We start from the raw sequence: 20,727 nt of genomic DNA on the forward strand, positions 1-20,727 counted from the left end.
TTTGCTGAAGTTTCCGAAACAGCTCAACCTTAGGGTTATTGTTCAAGGTTGAATTTTATACTTGATCTGAAATATTTTCATTGAAACAAAGAATACCTTAATAGTATCCACAGGTCTTGTTATAATAATTCTAATATTTCGAATAGTCCTGCTTGCATCTTCTGTTGCACAGCTGTGCTTTTTAAAAGTGTCTGTAGAACTGGCAAGCACGGGATCTACCACCAGCTTCCAAATAAAATGCAGCAGGAGGCAGAAGAATCACAGAGTGCCATGGCTCTGAAGGCAGAGCACGGTCAGTGCAGCTGCTCAGCCGCCTAAGAGAATCACTGCAGGAAGACATATGATTTGGCAAATCCTATTGGCCTGCATGTTTGCTGGTTAATGCTTTTTTGTTGTTTTATCTGACAAAGTGATGTCAGGACTAAGGAGATCGGCACATGTTGGTTGCATTACTGTTTCAACAGTTCTGAGAAGATTAGTAACTAGACGCTGGACATAAGATGTGCAGACAATGAGATCACGTACAACTGGATTTGTGCTTTCAAGGTGACACATGCTGCTAACTGGCATTATACTTACTCTGATTTCCCAGAATGGCTCTTTTTGTATTTTAGTGATCACATCACTTGATGTTACCATATGATCAGACATATTTGCACTGCAGACTTAGGCTACGGGAAATTGTTGTTCCACCACCCAATTTAAATCTGCAGTCATGGTCCATGGTGACACTTGCTCAGTTCATGAGACCCTTGATAATCTACACTGATGTCACAGGATCAGCTGGTGGTTGGCATCAACTGTGAGATCATTCGGAATTGATTTGATGAGATGCCTCTGTTGTGAAACTGTAGGGTTTATTGAAATATTTTTAGATCTCTGTCTGCCAGGATAGTTAGAGAAGAGATAGTTTAAGTACACATGGAAATGGTTACAACACACTATTGTAAAACTTTTATGGAGAGTTAATCCAACTGTCAAGGACGATGGAAATGAGGGGGCTGCAGCACCTCCTACTGGCAAGGGCTGTGACTGTATGCTGTGGGCTACTTTATTAAAAATATCATCCAGCAAGTGGAACTAATGCTCCACAACTCAAACAGAGCGTGTGTGTATTCACTCAAAAAAGCCTAAGAGTTTAATTATGTTGACCTGCTTATCAAGTCAACCCAGTGATGTCTGACTCATTGTGAACATGAATGCCCCTCGTTACAGGGATGAACACTGCCCAAGTTAGTTTCACAGCACTCCAGTCCAAGTTAAACCCTCCAAGCCGACTTATTAACACATTAAACACATTTATTGAGAAGAGCATCAACGGGAGAATGCATTGGTGGCTGCGGCACTTGGGTCCTGGATCCTGAGGGTGGACCTTCACACAACGTAAGCAAGCAAAACTGTCCAAGAGAGAAGGCTGTTCGCCCTGCAATCCACTGTTCTGCTCAAAAAGACAGTTACACAATGCAGGCTGGAACAGAGAAGAGGAGCACCATTTACATTAAAGCTTTTAATCAATCATCATGTCTGACTTTGAACAGGAAATGAATAGAAGTCATTCAGCAAGAGTTGGCACCTTTGATTAATATATTTTATATACGTCTAGAAAAAAAAGGCCAATATCAAATCCACAGAAACCAGAAGAGCGGATAGTTTGGCTGCAGTGTGGCTTCCAAGAAAACTTCCATCCTTACCTCAAGTTTTCACCAACTTCATGACAGACATGTGGGTCTGAAACCTCTGTTGCATAAATTCTCTAAATCTTGGTAAATTTCACGCATCATCGTCTCCATTTCGATTCAAAAAGTTGTTGGATATGACGTTATTATACAGATCAATGAATTCTAAATTCTAATGGGGAAACCTGTCTCTACAGTGTTGCTGAAAAGACAGGTTTGGTAAATGGGTGCTGGTCAAACCAATGTTATTTGCATACATATGTTGACCATATAACCTCAAATTAATTTATTCAAACTCTATAAACAGATTGACTGGGCTGCACCAGCTGTATGTAAATCTATCTCTTATTTAGAAAGTGTTTCAACGTTATTCACAACTACAGTGAGTAGTTTCACACTTGCAAGGCTGAATTTATAGAAAATCAAGTGTCAGGCACAAAACTCGTTTTAGGGGGCCGATTGGGTTTATTAAAATTAAGTGCCAATCCTTTGTTAATGTAGGAAGGAAACAAACGTGTCAGATAAAGTAGCGTTCATACAGTTTAGACTGAGTTTTTATCATTTTGTCCAGCTATCATTATTGGCATAATATTTTGTGTTATATTGTGTTGTTTTTGTGCAGTTTGCTTAAAAATCGTTTTAGTTTACGTATGTGTCAAGATCCACAACAGACTAAGATTATAACCAAGGTGAATTTCAATTTACAAGTGGCTGGTGCAACCGACTGAAATTCTGTGTTCATTTTCAAAACTATTTAGATCGATTTGTGTTTTCCATATTTTTTGAAAAGCTGACATTTTGCATGTTTTCACCCAAGGCCTTGTCGCAGGACTTTGGAGGCGAGATGGTAAGACGGTGTGCTATGTTATGCTTGTGCCTGACAGAACATTGTGCATCGTCTCTGCTTCAATCAGCCATTTTTCAGAGATGGGTCAGTGTGCAAAAGCAGAGGAATGTGCTTTGTTGTGCTGGGAGATTAAGTGGCGTAACTGTGCTTCATGTTGTGCATTAGATATACAGTTTTGGGTCATCTTAGCCACCTGATTTTTGATCAAAGTGTGTGCGTTTGATTCTTTGGATGTTACGTAGGATATTCATTCGGTTTCATTTCTAAAATCAGATCTCGTAAAGGTTATGGAAGGATAACACAAAATAACAAAAGATTAATCAAAACAGTTGAGCTATCAGGTGTGAAAACGATATTTGCACAGACTTGATGGTCTCTATTTGAGAGATACAGTATCATAAACTCTTGATAATATATATATATTTTTTTCAAACGGATAATAAACTTCTTCAGTCTGATGAAGACCACAGCCCCAGTCTTATGTTGCAGTATGTTTTGGCATGCCACACTATGAAATTATGGGGTTTTCATAAGGCAAAAAACACAAGACTCTCAAACCTTAATACAGTTCTAGGTCCAAAATCTGTTGTCTGAACAAAACTTCACAATTGTTGATTTGCGTTATCCCCTACACAATGAAAAGCATCTAGTGTGGTTTAACCTTCAGGTCATCAAAGGACAGATAATTGGGGAAAGATATTGTGGGCCAACAGGCTTTTTGTAGGAAGATTTAAATCGAAAAATATCTGGGCCCCATATGTCCAGAAATATAGCCTGGGCACCGTCATAGTGTCACGTTAAATTCGCAACACATTATTTATCAGCTGCGTGTTTTCTCTCTGATCTTATCTTGACAAATTCACAAATCAGTAATCTAACTTTCAAAACCCCAGAAATCATATGAATGCCTTAAACTGAATAGTCATTTTGTACTTTTTTTTGTATGACAGCATACAACATTTTGTACAGGAAAAAAAAAAGAAGATTAAAAATGGTTATAAAAGAAGGTACTTCTGAGGCCAAAAGTCTTTCACAAGAAGAGAGGGTTTTGTGCTCCTTTGGTAGTAAAACTGCATCCTCAACCCAGTGATGGACAGCAGGAGAGAAAGTTCTGGCCTTTCAAGAGCACTGCAGCTTGAACGCAGCTCTTGTTTTGTCCTTTTCAGTCCTCGCTTTTGTCTCACTCTGCTGCTGTCTGTGCATTTTACTGCAGTGTGTCTTTTGCCTCCAGTCCAGGTTTGGTTTATGGCTGGCTGGCGAATGATCTCTGCGTTTATGTATCACGTGATCAGACAGCAGTTGATGCAGCGGGGTCCCAGCCGTCTCTTCAGAGTTCCCTTCTTCCTCTTGGGAGCCAGGATGGCGATGATGGCCTCATCAAACACCGTCTTCAGGCCCTTCTGGGTCAATGCTGAACATTCCACATAGCAACATGCACCAATCTGATGAGAAACAAGGGACAAACCATCAGTTAGAGAAAAAAAACCCAACAACAATGCAGTGGTCAACTAGCTAGTTATTTCAAGTAGTTTAAGTCAGTTATGTGCTGGACAAAGCTGGGAGCAGTTGTCAGGCAACAAGCAGGGGAAGTTATCCCTGCCAAGAAAGTCTGGCATAACAACAACAGAAAAAGTGCTCTACAGTTTTTTACATTTTGTTCAGATTAAATAAACAAGAACATATTAATTGGCGAGTGTTTCAATACTTGCCAATGTACAGGTCTCTAATTAGCATCCCAATAGCTCTTTTGCTACTCATCAACATAAAAAATGCCCCTGACTACGCAGACAAAATTACTTTATATATTTGTTCAAAGGGCACAGTGGACATTTTAAACAGTCAGTAAAGCATACAACTCTTTCCGTCACTGGGTAAAATACAGGCAGAGGCTAAGCAGTAGCACGACTAGCTAGTAAGACTGCGTGTTTCTGCTTTGGCTAGCGTTGATCTTATGGAGGGACTAGCCAAGCTATTTTCATTCCTTTTCCATCGTAGGAAGCTATAGGCGTTGTCAGGTTGTTAATAGTTTGCATTTTAAGGGAATAAGCACATTCACTCCCTTGATGCACTTTTGATTATACAGTAAATATGAACCCCAACAGCTGGTTAACTTAGCTTAGCGTAAAGATTGGAAACAGGAGACCGTACGTCTCCTGGGAGCAGTGATCTCCGTGGGCAAGAAATAGTCTGGCAGTCGTTTTTACATTTTTGGCATGGGTGAAACAGATATAAATCAGATGTAATGTTTTAATCAGTCCGCTTTGGATGTGCTTGTTGGTGGATCTTTGTGTCCTCTGACAAAGCCTGAGCAGCTGTTTACCCCCGTTTCCAATCTTTGAGCTAAGCCAAGCTAACTGGCTGCTGGCTCCGACTCCAGTGCACATTTAGAATACAGATGTAGCTCATAGTGAACTGTGCATACTTAGTAAAAATCTGTTTTACTGTTCCCTTGAAATTTCTTTCCCAGATTGGAGGTTAGAAGAGGCTCTGTATTCCTTGAAATACTAACAGGTTTTGATAAAAATGGATGCTTTGCTGTATGACTTTAATGAATTTAATGGTAATAAAACACAAACTGGGGCTTTTCATAATTTATAATCTTCATATTAAATTATATGGGCGACGGGGCATCGATGAGGACGAAAGAAGCCAAGCCGAAGTGGTGCTCACATTGACTGAACTTAATTGGAGTAATTTACAGATTATTTTACATGGACCCTCGTGTCTTTTAGAAAACTTCTTGACCCCACGAGGCATGAATTCCAAGTCCTATTCTGTGTTGCCAACACTGCATGAATATCTGCTTTTAAAGGGATCTGGACTGTAATTTTTGAAGGGTTGACTTGCATTCTCGGTTTCAGTCTGACAGGAACCATTAATCACAGACCACATTTGGTGTCTGCATCCTCTTGTCTTGAACTCCTCGCTGGACATATATGTTGACCCAGAATGTATTCCCAGATTCATTTCCAGGCAAAAGAATGTACAGAGGTTCGATTCCAAGTATTTCATTGAGGGAAATTACATCCCTACAGAGACAATTCCTGCATCAAATCAACACACAGGAAACTAACTGGACTCGACACCTTAATTATGCAACACTTAAAAGTGAAAATAGAAGATTCTCCTCTTCACCAGCTACGTATTAGTTCCCCTCCTCCGTCAGACAAACGTACAAACCTCCTTCGCCAGTTTCTGTCCTTGCTCAGTGGCTATGGGCTTCTCCTTCATGTCATTCAGTTTGGCAATGGTCTTGGGGTCATCACGAAGATCAATCTGAAATTGACAAGAGACTCTTTGAGACGCTTTAATATGCAAGACATAATTGACGTGTCTGGTTTGTCAACATAAAATCAGCACATTACATGTTAACAGCACTTTTCTGACTCCATGCTTTTGGAAAAAAAAGCCATTAGCTGAGTGGAAGAGCTTAACTGTAAAACTGACAGTATTGTCTCATTTTGAAACAGAGCCACGTTGGCCCCCACTTCCTCCTCTTGTGCAAAGCCATTTCACCACACACAAGGTTCCTCACTCTTCTTTTATTCATCGCAATGTTGAGCACAAACGATTCACCAGTGTTTCTGTAATAACCGGTTATGATGAATGCATCCACCTGCACAGTCTTCCGAGGGGGGAAACCTTCATTAAACATTTCCTAAATTGGTGTGATTTGTGTTAGCGTGGCTCACTGTTAACAAGAAGCAATATCCATCCGAAGAGCGACGAGTGAGTTATGGCAAGAATTGATAAAAGAGCAGTTCAGCTGACACAAAATAAATCAAACACCCACTACATCCTCCTCATCACCACTGGGCCTTGGCTGCACTGGCATCTGGTTGCCAGGGAACACGGACCAAAAATCTCCCACAAATCAGCTCTGTATTTTAAGAGGACACATATGGTATTGGTAGTTGCTTTTTAAAACGGCTAATACTCAGGATTGATGTCATCTCTTAACATCTGTATGAGTTTAGTGATGCATCAATTGAAGATCACAGCACATTAGCCCGGCATTAGTATCTTTGTAAAAGTTAATGGCTGGTTTAAAAAAAAATTGATTTCATAAGTACCTTCAAGGCAGTCAGGACCCCAGCACTAAGAACAGTTAAGGCAGAATGAGCCAATAGCAGTATAACAAAAGTTCAATATAAATATATCGATGTAATGCTTATGCATCGCCCAAGCATAGTGAGGACACCTATAATTATTTTGAATGTTGTACCTCTGATTTGTGAAATGTTTTGCCTTTTAGCAAGTGCCTGTCAATTTATATCCAGTGAGAAGAAGAAACCATTTGAATTAACTGTCTTGAGATTAGACATTTACTGGTATAATCATTGACAGTATATGAAATTTTTTATCGTGACCACATACTGTGTATCAAACCTTATCACCCAGCCCTAATGTCCGTTGCAGGTTTTTATTTAGTTATTAAATTAACTCTTCCTTTTCATGGCTCAGATTCAGGACTATGATGCTAAGTCTGCTTTTCATCTTATTTTCTTAATGCTTTATTAATATTTTTTGATGAACAATTTTTGAAAAATAACTTTGTTCCAGCAGCTGCAGCAGGCGGCTATGTTCAATATATAACTCACTGTACACCAGGTGTACACAAGGTCTGCAACAAGCTGGTGCACATAGTGGAGCATTTAGCAGCTTAAGAGTCAGGAGTTGTTGGAGAGTAAATAGGAGAGTGTATATTGGACTTGTATACTTCAGCTGGCTGGAAACATGACTCCAAACGAATGCTGTAGTTGCTCCACGGCTGCAGGATGTTTAAATAGGCGACTGTTTGCTAACACTTGAGCCACAACTTTGTGAGGTGATCATGTGTCAGTAGTGTTTACAGCCTGTTCCACTGTCCCTAGGGAGCCGACGAATCACCAAATCCAGGTTAAAATACCAATTACCAACATGGTTTATCACTAGACGTAACGGTACTAATAATTGTAGTAACACTGTAGTTTTACAATTATGAATGAATTGTGAGAGTGACTGCAATAGACCATCATCGATTATTCATATTGAGAGAGAAAAAACTGTCATGACTACAAACACACAGCACGCAGATGCAGCAAGTAGTGATTCTTCATCGTAGTTAAACTTCAAACTAAATTGTTTTAGAACAAAACAGTGAAGAAATGCTCCATGCACATTTCTTGAGAAAGGTTAGATCACATTACTGTGATTTCCCATAACCAAACCAATGCAATTGTCTGTTTAAGTTGCAAATACAGCAGCTTTCAGTAATATAAATGCACGCTTTCAGTATTACTTACAATAACACGTTATGTAGTATTGTCATTCAAACAACATACTGTATTTTGCTCTCATTTAAAAGATGAGATGAAAGAGTGTTCTGGCAACAGAGAGTTTATGCGCTAAACAGTAAAATATTGCCCTCTATATCTTCTTTTATATGTTTTGTGATATTCTCTCAGGGTTTGGAAACATGCTCTTGGCACATTTGTCCATGAATCTAACAAATTGCTCTGTCTGCCTCTGTCTCGAGGTAAAAGTGTGTGACAGTTTGCTCAACAGGAACAATTCAGAAAAAAGCCAAAACAGGGCAACATTGTCTCACACGATCTGGATATAAAATTTGGGAGCATCAATATGTGAGAAATGACAAGAATAAGCTCAGGAACAGTTGTATCAAATGGTGTTAGTGTATCCAAGACCAAGACCTGTGCTGTTAACTGTGTCAGGGACTAACCTGGGTGCCAATGAGCAGGTAAGGGACACTGGGTGCGTACTCCTGCAACTCGGGCACCCATTCCTCTCGCACGTTCTGGAAACTGGCAGGGTTGACCACGGAGAAGCAGATGAGGAAAACATCGGTCATCGGGTAGGACAGCGGCCTCAGGCGGTCGTAGTCCTCCTGCAAAAGAGCAGGACACTAACAGTTAAGTTCCGGGAGAGGATGAGAAGTCGGGATGGAGGGGGACAGTGGAGCCAATGGGCAGACATAATTCATCTCCTTTTCTGAACATCTGAGAAATTATAATTCATGAATTATTAAAGTGTATTAAAGAAAATGAGCTCCAAACGCAGACAGACGTTTCCTCCTCAGGAGCCAGATGAGCTAACTTTACACTGCACTTAGCCAGCTCTTTGGTTGTTTAACACAAATGATGTGGCCGATTATAGTGTTACACACGAACAAACTGCGCTTGGGTTATGAAGAGAAAGAATGTGAACAAGATGACCTTCACATGAGAGCTCTCCTATCCAGACAAAAATATTATATTTATATTTTAAATTTTGCAGCGGACCGAGCACAAGGCATCGCCACAAGACCCTGAAAAGACCTGACGCGCTGCCATCTCTGATATTTGAGTAGCGTAAATGGATAATTCACAGACGCAAAACTGCCCTTTGTGTGCCAGATCAAGCGCTGCCTTGTCCCCACCAAAGATTAAACCCTTTTGACAGAGTCTCCGACTTGCACACACATGAATATTCATACCTGGTTACATAGTTTCCTGCTGCTATAGCTCGAAGACACAAGGAATCTACAAATCTCCAGTAATTAGACATGACTCAGCCAGACCTACAACGTCTTGGAAAAGTATCGTCCGCATCCCCGAAAACAAAGCAAATTGGATACGTCGTCCCGCTGTGCCAGAGATTAGTTGCAATGGGACAGCTGAGTGCTGGCATGGCAGTCTTTCACTCTGACGCCTTCAGCAAGTCCCACTCTTTGACAAACACACACGCCACAGCCCGATATCATCACACTGCTACAACCCCAGAGACTAGGCCTCCTCACACAAATGGATTAAAGGGAAATTGCTATGCAAATGTCTGAAGAATCTCCAAACAAGAGTGGATCAGCCAGGCGAGGGTTTCACCTTTTGTTGCCTGTGTAATGGATTTTTAGGAACACCGACTATATATGAGATTGAGGTAGCGGATAAAAACAGCACACCAATCTTCACGCCTGTGCTTGCGCCGCAAATGACTCAACTACGCCACACAGCAGTGGGTCAAGGGGATTTAGCTCATACTTCCAAATGAGTGGAGTATTTTTACAGAGTTTTTACACAGACCTGGCTCATGCAGGAAATCATTTATTGAGGCTGTTTTTAACTGTTTAAACGTGCCTGAGGGGTTGGAGATTGTCACATGGGACGATTGAGTGCGTTGACAACACAGTCAGATAGGTAATTATCCTGTGACTGACAGCTTACCACAGTTTGTCTGACACCATTCTAACTTCCTGATGCGACAAAACGCTCACGAATGCAAACCATCTGGTGCTTCAAATAAGCTGCGACCAATGATTTGCATATACCACGCTACACGCGTTTAGTTGTATGATTTGAAGTGAGCCGAGGAATCAATGAAATTGAAAGTGTCACAGATTATGACATAACATATACCATGTATAAAGAAGAGAGAGAAATGTCGGACTGGAGTCTCATACCAGGGAATAAAGTCTAAATAACCATCCTCTGCCGATTGTGACCTTTTTTGTGATTTTTTTGAAAAGGCCTTGATTTGAACAGCAATACTGGATTTTAACATTTTTCATGTTATCATCAACATGATGAAAAACCATGACTTGTCAGGTATTTAATTTCTCCCTGGGTTAGAAACGAAAAGACATTCCCGTCTGGTTATGTTATCCATTAACAATTACTTAAATATCTCCATCCATACCAATGTTGCAGTGTTTAATCTTCTATTCTACAGTTACCCACAGCATTTTATACTGTAGCTAAGTCATCTGAATTAAAGACCGCCTATCTGCTTACATCAAAATAAAATATTGCATCGTTAGGTATAATTAAGCTTCAGTGAAGAAAACACAGTCGTGCTTCATCACAGAGCAAAAGCCACAGCTTGTCTGTGATTCACCTCAGCAGGCGATTCTGATCGATCACATTCGACATTTACGTCACAGTAATGAATCAGAACAGGGTTAGGCAAGGGGGGAAAATAAAAACCTAGAAAGATTTAGATGTTAGAGCCCAAACTATATGGATTTTTGATTTCTTTAAATTCGCAATAGCTGATCAGTTGATTAAAAAACATTATCAAACTTGATATTTTACAGTTTAACCATAAACTTTACAATCAATAACTGTAAATAAATAGAAAATAAGTAAATACAACCAAATATATATAAATTGAAGAATCTAATCTAAACATGCATTGTTTATTCTGTAAAATTAAAGAGCACGTATCACTAAATGCATTTACATACACAATGAGGTATCCCACGTTTACTTGGTGTCTGTCACAAGGGATCAAGTCCACTGTGTTGATGTGTCTGTGTTCATGACCTTTGCTCAGACATGTGAATCCTCTGATTCCCCAATGAGCCACAGACATAAAGGAACACAGTGTAAGCCACTCAGCAGTTTACCGTCAACAGGCCCGGGCCTTCTCTGGGACTCGTCTCGGCCTCAGCCCACCGCTGACACATTACCAAAGACAGTGTGGCCGCCAGCCACTCGGAGTGGATACACCGAGCGTCTGCTCCGGCGTAGCACCACAGCCCAGTCTTGAGTTTAATTACCACACCAGACATGTTTACACTCACGCTGCTGTTTCAGAGCTTTGGAAGAAAGTTTTGAGAACGTCCTGCAGTTTTATTAGCACAGTTCACCCGTCTGTGTGTATACGCCAGACACCGAGGAGGTCAGGAGTGTAGAGTAAACATTACGAGCAGTGAAGAAAGGAATGACAGAGACAAAATGGAAACGAGAGTGACTTAGTGAGCTGAAACCTTTACACTAAACTCCCTCTATACATTTGCGTCAGGATAAGACCCCGAGTCTTCATTTGGCCACTGTGTGAGCTGCGCTGTATCTCTGTGTTGACTCAGTGACATATGAGTGCTATAATATCAGTGAGTCATTCCCCTACTCCATCGCCCCCTCCTTCCACCCCTCTCTCTCTCTCTCTCTCTCTCTCTCTTCTGTCTTTCTCCTCTTCTACTCCTATCTCGTCCTCGGGGCTCTATAAACTGGCTATGTCAACAGAGTCAGAGACGCCTGCTCTAACATGGTCGTCGGGTGGGATCCCAGGCCCAGACACAGACGCTTCTATTCGCAAAGTTCTGTCACCGCTCTGGAACGTGAACATTACGCAGTTAGTGGCTCTTTAAATGTGATTAATGATCATTAATCAGAGCTTGAGCACTAAGCGCTCGAGCACTCACCAGCCACGCTCCATTCAAAAATCGGATAGTTCAATGTTGCCTTTAATCTGAGTTAATAGCATGGCACAAGATAAACATTAACATGAACTCCTCTTTTTCATCCAAAGTGCTGAAACGATCACTTAATTGAAGCACCTTGAGAAATACTTACAATTCATTCCTTATACCTATGAAGGTTTTGGTTTATTAACCATGGGAAGTGGAACTCAAACAGCTGTATAATGTCCTCTGTGGCTCTGGAAGAGCTTTGTCAAATCCCTGATGATGTCACTGGACTTATCTAAGCTTCAGCTTGGAGACAACACGTTGTTAAAGCATAAGGCTGGCAATGTACTATATGTTTTTTTCTCTCATGACGAGACCAAAAACAACAATTAACATCCCGCTCACAAATATTCAAGCTTAAGCCTGACTCAACTTATTCCTCTGTGCCATAGAGCTCAAACTACAAAAATCATTAGCTGCTGTAAATACTCACCAGAGTACTAAATGTGTTTTAATCTGCCATTGATAATAGTTTTCAACAAATGCATTATTTATTCTTGTTTAAGCAACATTTGCGAAAAGAAATAGTGCCCAGTTTTATCAAATTGCCTTTTTTTAAACCATACAAGCACAATATCAACATACACAATGAGGGTCACGGGGCCTCTTTACAAGACATGGCACCAAGATTCGGAATACAAGGGTTGCCACACTAAATGCCACAAAGTGACCCAGGGGCCGATGGACCCCTGAGAGTCTGGGGTGCTGGGGCATTTGGACACTTTGCCTTGGTCTCTCTGGAAGTTTTATGGCTTTTTTTTCACTATCCTGACTAAGTCGCAACTCTGAAAGAGTTCTCTCCATACATGAGAACTGTGGGCACAAGGTGCTACTCCAAAGTGTAAATCTCCAGTTGAAGGTGAGGGCCGAGGCATGTCTGTCGTACTCCCGTTTCTATGCGTCTGAGCAGCTGAGTGGTGACAGGCATCCAACTGGGAGGAATCATTTCCAGTCTCCACCCTCCAACCCTCACCCCTAAATCCACCTGCCACCCTGTTATCCCCACTGGGAAGTCTGAGGGTCACCAGGCCACTCTGGGATGCTGAGTCACAGAGAGACTCATCCGACTGCACCAAACGCCGGGGAGAGACTGGGGTAATGGGTGAAGTGAAGTGGTAAAAGCGATTACAGGGTGTGCAGTTGAGTGTGACATCATCTGAAGGGCTGCGCAAGTGAAGAACCGTCCAAGAACAAAGTGGGGGTTAACAGGGCAGCAGGACGTGGATCACACAGGGTCTCAGCTCAACAGTTCCTCCGCCTAAAGCGTTTCTCTGGGTACCACAGCACTTAGCATCCACTTCCTGTTTCCTCCTGCTCCTCCTCAGGCAGCGTTGCTCGATTTTTCTCGAGTGAAGCAGGAGCATGTAGCAGGAGAATGAATGAATAAGTAAAGACTTCCCCCCCTCTCTATTCCTTCATCACATTCAGCAAAACAGACTTTGCAAACCTTCCATATGGAATAACTCAATAGGCAGTGGCTGGCTGAGCGACGTGGCAGCCTGCAGACAATCGCAGGCGGCGGGGGGCGGTATCAGCAGCAGACAAAGCACAGCGGCACATCGGCTAAATGCCGAGTCGTGATTATGTGGCCTGACGTGTAACACCGACGTGACGGCGTGGAGTGGCACCTGCTGAGGGCACGGAGGCAGCGTGCGTCTGCAAAGCTGCTGATATGCTTGTGGAACGGCGAAGCACTGTGGGAGCTCCGGCCATGCAAGGAATATAAATATTACAGGGAGCTTGAAGCTAATTGAGCATGTGTAGGACAGGCCAGAGGTGGAGATGACGCAGGGGGACATTTAAATGAAGAAGGGAAAATGAAAGTATGGAGTTTATCCAATTTCTGAGCAATTCCACCCCCCATCCGTCGCTCTCTCTCTCTCTCTCTCTCTCTCTCTTCCTCTTTCTGTCTTCCTCTCACTCTCTCTCTTTCTCTTTCTTTTTGGGGCGCCAGGCCTTTGATCAGATGCTGGAGCTATAAACATTACCAGCTGGCCTTGTGCTCCACATAAAGAGGTCAGCCGAGTTGGGGGCGGAGGGTGGCTGAGTGAGTGAGGGGGGGCCCGCATTTTCAAGAGCAGTAACTCTACCCTCAGCGGCGAGCAGCACCCGCAGCAGACATCTGGGAGAACTTCTCCATTTCCGAGACACTCTGAATCAGCTCAAAACTAACCCTGCTCTGACACACACACACACACACACACACACACACAGACACACACACACAACCGTCAAACACACCAGAGGAGACAATAAGGTTGTGTTCCTCTTTTTTTTTTTACAACCGCGTATAGTAATACTTGTACCATCTGTTTTCTAAAGGAAAAAAACACAACAGAGCCACAGGTAGCCGTTCGCCTGGGACGGAGCGAGGGACGGGGCGTGTGATTTGCTATTCATGGCCTTTTTGCATTCAGCATTCATGAATGAACAGAAGAGAGAAAACGGCGGAATATTCCCCAGTTGACCTTCCAGTACCGGCTCACATTTCAGATTGTGACTCATTCTGACTTTGCGCAGTTAAATCCGATCCTGAGGAAAGTGTTAACTATTCAACATTCAGGCCGCTGGAAAGACGGGTTAAAGGTCACCAATGTTGACGGGCCTCGCAGTACAGCCGAGTGACATTTTCAACAAAAGTCATAAACACGTTCAGTGTTTCTCACCAAAACACCCCGTGTGAATCCTCAAGGTATAATATAAATGTGCTGAATCAATTTCCTTCCTCATCAAATATTTTTTGAAGCCAATATAAATGTTTGGAGTTGTGCAATGTTTACATCCAGCTGTTTGCTCGCTGGCAGTCTTCTTCTCAAGCTCCTTTGTTGGTGCCTTGCCACGTTTTTTTGCATGTTACACTGGCATCCCTGTTTTTGTGTGCACTAAACAAACCAATTAAGTCCCAATTTTTTTTTTAAGAACAATGCTCTGCAGTGCTACCAGCGGCCAAAAACTCCACAGGGTGCCTTTAATCTATCTGTTTTATGGTTAAAATACAAAGAAATCTTCATCTCAAAAGACACCAAAACACTAAAAATGCATGTATTAATGATTAACCTTGTGTATTATACAGGGCTGCTTTACAAAATCAATAAATCTGCTTGTGATTTTCTCTCATAATTCATTTCTGTTCAATTAAATATCAGATAAGAAATGTTGATAGATCTAAATTCTTTCATTTGTGCAAAAGATTTCCAAACTTAAAATATATTGAGTTCACTATCCCTTATGATTTTGGAAACCAACAAATAATCCAATTTGAAAGACTTGAAGTCGATATTGTTTCTAAAGTCAAACAATTAACGTTTTTGAACACATCCATTTTTCTCGGTTGTTAACGAAATGGAACATTGTTCAATGTCTCAGTCTACTGTGAAAATTAAAGCCAAGAATAGATAAATAATATTTTTGGCATCCTCAATACGAAAATGTATTTGAAATGTTTCACTTATTCAGAAGCAAAAGACAATGACAACAATGAAAATGATACGCTGTTCGGAAAGTTGGCACCAACCCGGTTACACAAGTTCCCACACATGTGAAGCACTTGTAGTCGACTGCAGATGAAAGACTGACTACGAGATCAGTTGCGCTGATCTTCACTCGTGTGAAGCCTCCATCTATTTCTCTTCTAAAGTTGTGGCCCATTATGTTGCTGAAGTTTGTATCTCTGACCAGCCAGTCTGTCTTCCTTTGTCGCTTGCCTTTTTCCTCATCATTCTGAATAGAAACGCACAGCTCTACTTCCTGCAGCACAGTACTATGCTAATAATACATCAGAGAGTGATGCAGCACAGTTTGTGCAGACACGGGGTTTGGAAGTCTTCAACACTTTTTTTTTTTTTTTTTAACCTTGGGCAGTTTACAGCTTACCTTTGTTCAATTCAGGGTTTCTCAGTAGACTTGAACTCTTTTAAATGTCAATTAAAAACATGGTAAATCCAGGTGTTTGAAATGTAACCAGTAGTATCAATCGACTCATCGATTACTTGACTAATCATTTGAACTCAGTTGTCTAATTGCCTGATGTATCATTCTGATCATAGTTTTAGTTTGCCCTTCAAATTTGTGTCCGGAAGTTCGGGTGGCAAACGATGAATGTGCTTACCTCTGTGTCTATATGTGTGCGTGTGTGTGTGTGTGTGCGTACACTGGCTCTTCTGCTGGGCGGAAACACTATTGTGTGTGTGTGTGTGTGTGTGTGTGTGTGTACAGTTTTAACTCTTGCCCACTGAATGGCACATTGTCAAGAAAAAGCCCAGGCATTAGGCGGCCCTATTAACAAACCTGTGACATCACTACTGGACATAGGAGCCCTGTTCTCCACATAATAGAACTATTGAAACCCCCGCACCGCCATAACTGTCCGTGGCACACCAGACTGTGGCAGTAAACCCGTGAGGGAGAACCATCACCTGTTGCAGCTTAGTGTCTGGCCTGAATATGAAGCCTGTGGGTGTGTTAGAGGCACCGTCGCGTAGTTAGTGGTCCCATGAGCACATTGGAGAGGCCAAGATCGAGATAGAGTGGAAGACATAGAGAGAGAGAGAGAGAGAGAGAGAGAGAGAGAGAGAGATAGTGTGTGTGGGTGTGTGTGTCCTTGACATGCTTGGCACTTGGCCAGAGCAGAAAATAAACTGTACCTGACCAGCTGTGTCATACAGTCCCAGCAAGTACTGTTTTCCACCGACGTTGACACTCACTGCAAGAAAATGACAAAGAGCAGTTGAGAGGAGGAAGGAGAGGGCGTGTGGGTGATGAGGGAAGGGAAGAGAGGGAAAGGGAGGGAGGGGGATCAGGGCCCCCCCCCCCCCCCCCCCCCCTCTCTCTGCTGTGGAGGAGGCAAACAAGTGGTTTTGATTATAGCAACAGATGCGAGCCAATGCAGTTGGAGAAAGAGTGGCAGAGGAAACTGGGAATTCACTCAGGCGTTTCTCTCTTTGTGTTGCCCCCCCCCCCCCCCCCCTCTTCTCCGCGTCTGGTTCACATAAATCGTTAGAAAAGCCGCAGTTCAGCAAGTCAAAAGATGTTACTGACAGACGCTCAAAATTGTAAACATGACAAGAATCGTGTCCATACCTGCATAGTGGTCGAAGACCGTGGGCACATACTCCTCGGGGAAGGCGTCGTTGGCATAGCTCATCAGGAGACACGTCTTCCCCACTGCGCCGTCTCCGACCACGACGCACTTCAACATTATGGTGCCGGTTCCGTTTGCCATGATCCCGACCTCACCATCACCATCGTCCCCTGTTGTCCCGACCCCCGGCTCCTCCGGCTCCTCCGGCTCCTCCGGCTCCTCCGGCTGCTGCTGCTGCGGGGCGGTGATGCGCGCGCGGCGGGCATCAGCAGGGTCGGAGGCGCATCTTCACCGCCTCCTCCTGCTCCCCGCCGCGGCCACTACGGTGCCCCCCCCCCCCCACAGGAATTGGGCAGTGAAAGAGTTCCCCGATCCCGGCTGACGATCCCCGATCTCGGTCCCTGGGGCTCTCCCGGTCGCCACCCTTCTGGACAACAGACGGCCGAGACGTGCCACCCGCTGCTGCGCGTCCGTCGCGTCCGCTCCCCGGCGAGGACCCTCACCACGTCTGCGCTCTCGCTCGCCGCCGCCGCCGCTGCCGGACAAGGACGAGGACGAGGTGGGTGCGCTCGGCGGAGAGGGGCGGAGCTTGCGCCTGAGCGCAAGGGGCTCTGGATGAAGTTGCACTCCGCCTGGCGGGGACGCGCGGGCTGAGGAGTGTAGGAAATGGCCTCATACATCTCAGGGGAACACAGTAGACGTATGTAAGAATGGTTGTGTTGTCCCGGGGATACTAGTGTACAATGTGATACCGTAGGAAATAAAACAATATCCTGATGTTTAAAATGATATTTACCAGTGAATAGGACTACCACACACACACACACATACACACACACCACATTAGCCTGCCTACTGGTATAATCCAGTAACCTAAAGATTCAATAATGCCATGAAATGTCACTGGATGTGATTCATTATGAGGCTGTGATATTGACCAACAATGTGACCCCCTGCAGTTTCACCCAGTCCACAAGTATAAAGACAATAGGCCTATAGTGGTATTATATTTAATAAACTGTGTATAGATGTGCCTCTGCCCTACCATACAGTCCAGCATAACATATAAGAATGTGCTCCACCTGTTTGCTAAGATACCAGAAGGTTGTAACTTAAGTCCAGCTCCATGGTTCTAAATTTAGGGGAAGTATCTGTCTCTTTTTCACATGACTTTGTGGTCGAGGAGACGAACAGATGATCCATTCTTACTGTACTGTACTGTGTGTGTGTGTGTGTGTGTGTGTGTGTGTGTGTGTGTGTGTGTGTGCTTGTCTGTGGGTGCGTGTGTGCGTGCAGGATGGATGGGGTGTGTGCTATCCGAGCAGGGGGCTGCAGATGGAGACGCCACAGGAGGAGTTGTGTGTTTAAGAAAGACGGAGGGTGGGGTACAGAGATTTGACCTCTGCAGAGCAGTTGGCCAGGTGTTGGCTGTCTCCTTGAATTAGCACACTCATACACTCACAGCCGTCTTAATAAAGCATAAACAGAGGGGGAATGAGCGAGCACATGCCATGCCACACGTGGCTATCATTTTTCTTTCTGCGTTAATGGTTCCGTTCTCGGGGCCAAATGTTCCTGAAGTGCGAGTTGGAAACTGCGAAAGCTCCAGGGGATCCCTGAGTCAGCTCACAAATAATTACTGTACTAAGGACACAGCGGTAACTCTTACCAATCGTGACTCAGCTACTTAAAGCACATCTGTTCATATAGGTCCTTTATATACCATAAAATACGCAAACTTTTAAGTACATTGAAATTTGTTTTAATATCCTTTCTCCCAACCCTTAGTGATTAACATGCAGTATCTTTGAAAGAACAAGTTATTAGTCATTTTATGTATTTATATTCTCCTGATACTCAATCACCAATTACCTATTTTAATAATACATAAATGGAAATGCAAATGACAAGCAAATCCACGGGCATGAGAATCTCAATGTCTTAAATCGCTAAAAGGCCAAATTCAAAAAAAGTGCAGACATCAAATGTATTAGCATATTTTTTTCTACTTTTGATTGGGTGGGATTGGTTGTCTTTTTCACTCTGTGTGTGTGTGTGTGTGTGTGTGTGTGTCTCAGAATGATCTCAGCGTTGATGGTCCCTAGACAGCACTGATCTGTCCAATCAGCTGCAGGGGGGCGGGTCGAAGATTCTCCTGCTATCATCACATTTGACAGATGCTGCAGCAGCTCACATGACCAAGCAACAATTACCTCATACATGTAGTATACTCCTGCCCAAGGTGTTGCACATGGAGACATGTGCTGGGCAACAAGGGGTGGGGCTGGGGGGCTATCAACCACTGTGATATTACTCCATTAGATATTAGTGTGTGTTTAGTGAAAAGGTGGGTTAAGCTATAAGTTCCAGTCAGTGCTCAGTATTAGGCAAACAACCACCAGTCTACTATTTAAGGCTTCATCAAATTAGTATTGCACAATTTTACTACCCACATGTGATACTGTTTACTCTCACTGTGATGTTTGTCATGAATCTGTATCAGCAATGCCAACATGGGATGTGAATATTTGACCAGTTTTGATATGATGTTGCTGGAGTGCTTGTCCAACCCGAGACAAATCATTTAAAGTGATTTAAAGAGCAATAAAAGTTGATCATTTATGCAAATTAAAAATTACCTCCGCAACATTTTTTTTGACAGTGAATGTGTTTTTCTGCTTGTTAGTTAGCAATCACTCTGTGAGGGACTGTTGGTCTTGTTTATAATAATCCAACAAAGAGAGCTTATCACAAAGGACAGTTTACTAAAAAGTGTGTCCTTAAATAATCTTAATGTACTGTCCTCAGTCTGACTAAGTTTGTGTTAATACTGAAAGTTTCCTTTAGGTATGTGTGATCCTTAATTAGAAGTTTCCAATGTCATCTTACTCATCCACACTTTTTTTTTTCATTATCTCCTACGCTATCATAAGAACATTCCTATTCTATTCTTGTGATGAGTCATAAGCTGTAAAACTTCGGCTTTTGAAGGGCAGATATTGCGTTCGTGTGGTGTATTGGGCAGTATTAGGTTTATTAGGTTGCTATACAGTAGGTTAGTGCTGGCAGGTACTAGAAGACATTGCCGCCCAGGAGTTCATTAATGAGCAGCTGACCTTATTTCCCATGTGGTTGACATTTAATATCAACCGTCTATTTCTGTATGAAGCTGAGTTTAAAGGTGGGGCCTTCGATTCAATATATTGGTTTGCAGCACTGTGTATTTCAGCACATTCACCTGCAAATAAAGAAATATAAACACTTTGTGTATTCTCTGAAGAGACAGGCATGTTTGCATGGAAGCAAAAACTGTGTTTAGGAGCATTTTATGCACATTGAGTGGATATGAATAATAAAATACAAATATTCAATAGTATAGTATTACATGAGTCTATTTGCAGGGGACTGCAGTCTGGCCAGCAAGTGGTTCTATTTTGGGGAAAGGCAAACAAATGCAAGATCCTCTCACTCCCATGTCTCCTATATCCACTTTCCAGAGACTATCTTCCAGATCACGTCATACGCACGTATGATCACACATGTAGACACACAGACACACACACACACACACACACACACATACACACATTCCCTGTCACTGACCGACATCAATCACCACCCTGCGAACTGAGGATGAGGCAGTAGACGGGAGAGAGTGGCGCAGTGCAATCACAAAGCTCTCAGATGAGCTCCTAAATTAGAGCGAGTAGCCAGTGTGGACACCCTGGGAGGGTTTGGTTAAATTACAGGCCATATTTTTAGTGAAGGCTAGGCTTCATCCCTGTATCTGCCAACAGCTGAGGACCATCACTCACACGCCTGTCTGCCCCCAGTTTGTTCAACCATGGGGCTGTTAACACTTGTGCAGCCCGTGTCTGTGTGCATTTGGTGAGCAGGAGTA

General features: G+C 42.9%; 1 protein-coding gene across 1 annotated transcript; it reads right to left on the reverse strand.

The window, feature by feature from the left end:
* Positions 1–1,278: 1,278 nt before the first annotated feature.
* On the reverse strand, positions 1,279–17,393 carry LOC118283787 (rho-related GTP-binding protein RhoQ). The gene is made up of 5 exons (XM_035606141.2): positions 16,826–17,393; positions 16,390–16,448; positions 8,246–8,410; positions 5,704–5,799; positions 1,279–3,965 (listed from the first exon to the last, which is right to left on the reverse strand). The coding sequence occupies exons 1-5, from the start codon at positions 16,965–16,967 to the stop codon at positions 3,804–3,806; spliced, it is 624 nt and encodes a 207-aa protein (XP_035462034.1). The 5' UTR covers positions 16,968–17,393; the 3' UTR covers positions 1,279–3,803.
* Positions 17,394–20,727: the final 3,334 nt, after the last annotated feature.

The sequence above is a fragment of the Scophthalmus maximus genome, chromosome 10 (genome assembly GCF_022379125.1).
Source record: "Scophthalmus maximus strain ysfricsl-2021 chromosome 10, ASM2237912v1, whole genome shotgun sequence".
NCBI lineage: Eukaryota > Metazoa > Chordata > Actinopteri > Pleuronectiformes > Scophthalmidae > Scophthalmus > Scophthalmus maximus.